This window comes from Pecten maximus, chromosome 10 (genome assembly GCF_902652985.1).
Source record: "Pecten maximus chromosome 10, xPecMax1.1, whole genome shotgun sequence".
Classification (NCBI taxonomy): Eukaryota; Metazoa; Mollusca; class Bivalvia; order Pectinida; family Pectinidae; genus Pecten; species Pecten maximus.
Genome location: NC_047024.1, coordinates 19,008,216 through 19,013,555, shown reverse-complemented (window position 1 = coordinate 19,013,555; position 5,340 = coordinate 19,008,216). Strand labels below are relative to the sequence as shown.

Sequence of the window (5,340 nt, the reverse complement as noted above, 5' to 3'; positions counted from 1 at the left end):
TATACACTTTCGAGTCCCGGATATGAAAACCCCTTTCAGTTCCGTGGATTCGAAAACAATATTTAGCTACTTGAAAGAAATCGATTTAAAAGACTTTGATGTCTTTTACGTTGCTCTCTTTGATGTTCTTTATATGTCACAAAGTTCACAATCTATTCGTACATATTTACCATTTTTAACCAACTTTTTTATCATAATGATCTAAATATACAATATGCTTTTAAAAATGACCAATTTTATCTGATTTTAACGTTAAAAATAAGAACGATAGTATATTGTTTGGCCCTAAATGACCCTAGTTGTCGATGGGCCGTACCCTAGAGTATGTCCAAGCTGGAAAGCATGCACTGTCATTTCCCCAAGCGTAGCCCACATATGGTCTTACTTGCTATGGCTTCAAAAACCGTGCAGCCTCTTGACATATATATATATATATAGGATATTGAAATATTCCCGTTTGATATAACATATATTTCACGAGTATGACTGATATTAATCTTTTCCACTGTATTGACTATTTATTTATCATCTCCCCTTTCTTATAACATTTGCTACTAAAGTTCTGTATACCCACCCTTACATGGTCTTGTGATCATGCGTAGCGGTGAGATGGGATGATGTGTGCAGTGGAGTGTGGCAGTAAGTGATATATTGCCGACTCTATACAGTAACGTACCTTACCCATATGGACCAGGACCGACGCCGGGACACCTCACAATCACTACGAATAGGTAAGTAGTTTTCAAATGTTGTATTGTCACAACATTGGTATTATCTATATATATTAGTAATAGTTGTTCTGATTAAATACTATACATGTATTATATCTTTTACAACTCCTGAGTGATCATTATTCAAAGGAATGTAAAAGGAGAGGACACATACAACGACAGAATACTGTGTATGTTGTATTCCGGAGTTTTTGTACGTTCCTCCTTTTGCTGTTGTGACCAGGCGCGGATCCGGGAATTTCAAAAGGGAGGGGTCCAGAAATTTAGTGATAATGAATATTTTTTGGCGAGGGGTCTGAGGGCCAAAATTTCGGAATTTGCAATATTTTCGATAAGCGGGGGGGGGGGGGGGGGTTATGTTTTTGGTTTTTTTAAGGCTATACTAAAATTTTCCTCGTCCGAAAAGGGGGGGGGGGGTGTCCTGACCCCCAGGACCCCCCTCAACCCCCTACCCCCTGGATCCGCTAGTGGTGACGATACGTTACGTTATCAAGTCAGACAAGTTGTATGGCTTATATTGCCTTTGATATTTTTCATTTATTTATATTATAGCAACATAATGGCAACCGATATAAAGCAGAAGTTGGTGAAAGGTCTGACATCGAATCCTCGGCATATCCCTATGTGGTACAACTACGATTATGTTGGTTCTCAATTGGAGTTTAAATTATTAATGGGAAATCCCGATTTCTATTCAACAAGGAGCCAGATTTCTGTTCTACAACAAAACGTACAGGTACGTGATTTCCAATTTAGTCTCCCATAAAGAAGTCTACAAAAAGATGTACACACTAAAATCTGGTTTTGTACAAAAACGAAACAGAAAGTAAACAATATTTGATTTGTGCATTTACATGACATATTGTCACAGTGATAATTGGTCAAGTTCTGGCTGTCATTAAAAGTGATGGCGACATGTATAAAGAAGAGACAAGTAAACCTCCTACCTAAGTTTGTAAACTTACATTGATTTAATGAGACTGTCAGCGCTGTTCCGGGATATTGGATATGCATGGCCTTATATATGTTCGTCCAAATCGCGTTTTAAATTCCAAATTATAACCCTTGTTCGATTTTTTCGGGAAAAATACGTCCTATGTAACATAAGGGTACAATGCACCCGAGAACAGGAATGCCGATAGCAACTTACATGACGGGATCTTGAGTTATTCTCAGGTTTAGATTTACATTATTTAATGTGTTATCAATAACTATTGTCATAGAAATGAAAACGTAGCATATTTGCTCTACAGCTCATGAATATACTTTTGCTTTTAAATTCGATATAAATTTCAAGTGCTCTTTCGTCAAAACATAGTTTTAAGAAACCATTTAAGAACTGTTATATATGTGATCCGTGTGAGCTTCATAGTAGGGAAATGTTATTGTCTTGCCGTACATGCCGGAAAGATAAAGTTCGAGTCACGACCTCATGTGTACGGGTCATTCTTTTGTATGCATTTGTATATGGAGTAAATGACATCGTCATGTGAGTTTGTTATACGAGAGCAAATTGCCTTGATATAAACATAATTAACACAATGCTTGCTATCATGGATGTTAGAATAATTGAAGAGCCTTAATTAATTCAATTTCTTCTTATGAAACTGAACCTTTGTAAAAACGTAGTTTAATTAAGTTAATTTCTTCTGATGAAACTTAACCTTTGTTGTTGAAACATTAGTATCTATGACATAAGTATCGGGAACACATATTTCTGAATGCTTTTTTAAAGATGACACATTCTGGTTTAAACGACAGTACCATACGGTATACATTGCTTCATCAATTCATTTATACAAATGTTTAAAGTAATGCAATCAATTGCTTACGTATACTATCTTTTAAAGGAAATCATACCACAGGTTCCTGACAATCTAATTCTGGCTGAATTAGGAAGTGGAAACTGCTTCAAAACTAGATATGTGATCAATGAACTGCTGAAAAGGCAGCAAACATTGCTTTTCTATCCAGAGGACATTTCTGAAGGTATGTGGATCAGCATATAGGTCAAAACCATAAATACCACTCTGTCTGAAGAATTAATACTGCTATATATTTATTTGGTTGTGTTTATTTGATTTTTATCTAAAATAATGTTTTGCAGAGTTTCTGTCAAGAGCAGTGACGGAATTGTCCACGGAATACGGCGAGTCACTTATAACTCGACCTATATTTGCCTACCACGAACAAGGACTGGAAGAACTTAAGTAAGTCTTGACAATAATATGAATTAAACAATTGTGCATTATCATATTTCATTATAGCCACATAGACACATATTTGTATTGAAGTAATTGAACTACCACTCGCGCAACTATATTCGTCTCTTTAGATTAGCAGTCAGCTAAAATCCTCTCGTTTCCGACGGAATCAATTTTCAAATATATGAGAAATGAACACCATCTTTTGCCATGTAACTGATACATCTATTATATTAAGATCTGTTAATCATTGAAACTTACAAAATTTCTTGCACTTTCTTATTCTACCGTTAGACTTCTATGCTTTAAGGTAGAGGACAGAGCAGCTGCAGCATATGCTGCTTGTAATATGCACCGGACTTTTGGTTTCTACCTAAGTGTAATAAAAAATGTTAAAATCGACCACAAAATAGAATTGCAAGTCACTTTTCTGGAATATCATCTTATGCCAACGACATAATTACAACGGCTGCTGTGAAATCGAATTGTTTCAGAAAGATTGAAGGTACCAAGTTAATTCTATGGTTCAATGGTCTGTTCAACCTATCATATGATGACCAGGTCAAAACTCTCAGGGAACTTTCTACCATGATGACAGGTATGTTCACATATTACTCTTCAGTTATGCGAAACTGAAAACCGATAACTATAATATATTCTTGTTGGATATAACATTAATATAAATGGTATTTATTAATAAAAAAAATATAAAGTTTGCATCTATATTCAGTCACTTGTTACTAAATTTCAATCATATTTTTTTCTTATTGTGTGCTTAACAAACATTTATAAGTAGTGAAAACAGTTGAATACCTGAATCTGCCACATGTTTTTGGTTCACAGACAAATGCAGGCTTGTGTTTAATGCCGACATCACCCTAGACAAGGATGTTATATTAAAGGCTTACAATGACCAATCTGGTAATTATGTCCTAATCTGACTTTGATTTCAAACTTTGATTTTAATAGATAAAACATCAAACTTTTCGAAGTTAAACATATTTTTGTATTTTCTGACAGGTCTGAACAGAACGTTGATGCAAAATGGTCTCTTGCGACTAAATAAAGAACAAGGGAGTCATATTGACCTGACAAATTTCACGTTTGAGGTAGATTTCATATCCGACACCAATCCCCATTACATGAGCTTCGTGAGAACATACATTACGGCTAAGGAAGATATCCGGTATCCGATACGTAAGTAAGATTTGTCCGTAATGAATGATAATGTATGGTAATATATTCAAAAAAACATTTTTTTTTTAAGAAATTGTAAACGTATAAAGAAACTTAGAACTTTTAAGTGGTAGTGGACATACGATTACAAACTATGACTATTCACATTCCAATGGATTGTACAAAAGATTCCCACAAAAGAAAAGAATATTTAAATATTTATAAGGATTAACTTGAATATTTCTTGCGTTATGGGGCTATAAATATTATCATGAAAAACCACGAAGCTCGAAAATGTATGAAAGATTGTCCTTATAATTGAATTTTGTATACTAAATTCCTTTATGAGCGAATCAAAGGCGACGTTAAAAACGGCGTCGTCATATTTCACGTTATAGATGATTACATTTTTTTCCATGCAATAACAATGCTTCTCAGAAGCAAGATCAAATAATAAATTATATAACATATACAGTTAATACCGAAATATGAAAGTGTATCTTACAGCTGTTACATCCTTCTATGACTCGTTAATGATGCTATGTGTCGATTACCATAAGGGACCTCAGTAAAACCAAAATGGACCTCCATTTAATCATATTCGAGATTTTCTATCATTAATTATGAAAACCCACATTTGCTTTACAATGTTACCTTATAGCTGGACTTGGGATTGATTTGGTGATGGAAAAAGGCGAAAGACTTTACTTACATGAAGGCGAAGGATATAGCTGTAAATATACTCTGGAACAGTTACAGAACATTGTGAAGAAAGCCGGACTTCGCCTGGAGGACACTTGGACAGATAGCCAGCAGCACGCTATTTTCTGTCGTTGTACTTCAGTATCAACTGAGAGTTCATTGTCTATTCTTTAAAAAAGATGCATTACAAATATGTTTCTTCAAAGATGTTGTCCTAGAAAGGTACAATCTGTCGAACTATAAAAATATTTCTGCAGCAAAATGTTTTCGATTTTATTTTTATCAAGCTTCCTGGATATTGCTAAAATTATAAATGTCCCCTTCCGGCCACTGCTAGCTATTATTGGCCTTTGCAATTGTCTTAAGTTTGATCCAAATACCTGAGGAAATGAAGCCGCTAGATCACTGACAATGAATCTTTATAGTACTCTGACCTTGACCCAGCAACCCTTAAACTGAAACTTGTCCGAGATATCATGGGCGTTAATTAATGTGTGAAGTTTGATGAAGCCACTTATAGGAATGAA

General features: G+C 34.8%; 1 protein-coding gene across 1 annotated transcript; it reads left to right on the top strand.

The window, feature by feature from the left end:
- Positions 1-537: 537 nt before the first annotated feature.
- LOC117336740 (histidine N-alpha-methyltransferase-like) lies at positions 538-5,075 on the top strand. The gene is made up of 8 exons (XM_033897358.1): positions 538-731; positions 1,284-1,467; positions 2,582-2,720; positions 2,839-2,941; positions 3,430-3,533; positions 3,779-3,856; positions 3,956-4,132; positions 4,773-5,075. Exons 2-8 carry the CDS (start codon positions 1,291-1,293, stop codon positions 4,985-4,987), a joined length of 993 nt encoding a protein of 330 aa, XP_033753249.1. The 5' UTR covers positions 538-731; positions 1,284-1,290; the 3' UTR covers positions 4,988-5,075.
- The last annotated feature ends 265 nt before the right edge of the window (positions 5,076-5,340 follow it).

Excerpts from the sequence above, each read along its gene's own strand:
- LOC117336740 (XM_033897358.1), top strand. The coding sequence starts at position 1,291 with ATGGCAACCGATATAAAGCAGAAGTTGGTGAAAGGTCTGACATCGAAT. Across the intron at positions 1,468-2,581 it reads TTCTACAACAAAACGTACAG|GAAATCATACCACAGGTTCC; the intron begins GTACGTGATTTC and ends TATCTTTTAAAG. Across the intron at positions 3,534-3,778 it reads ACTTTCTACCATGATGACAG|ACAAATGCAGGCTTGTGTTT; the intron begins GTATGTTCACAT and ends TTTGGTTCACAG.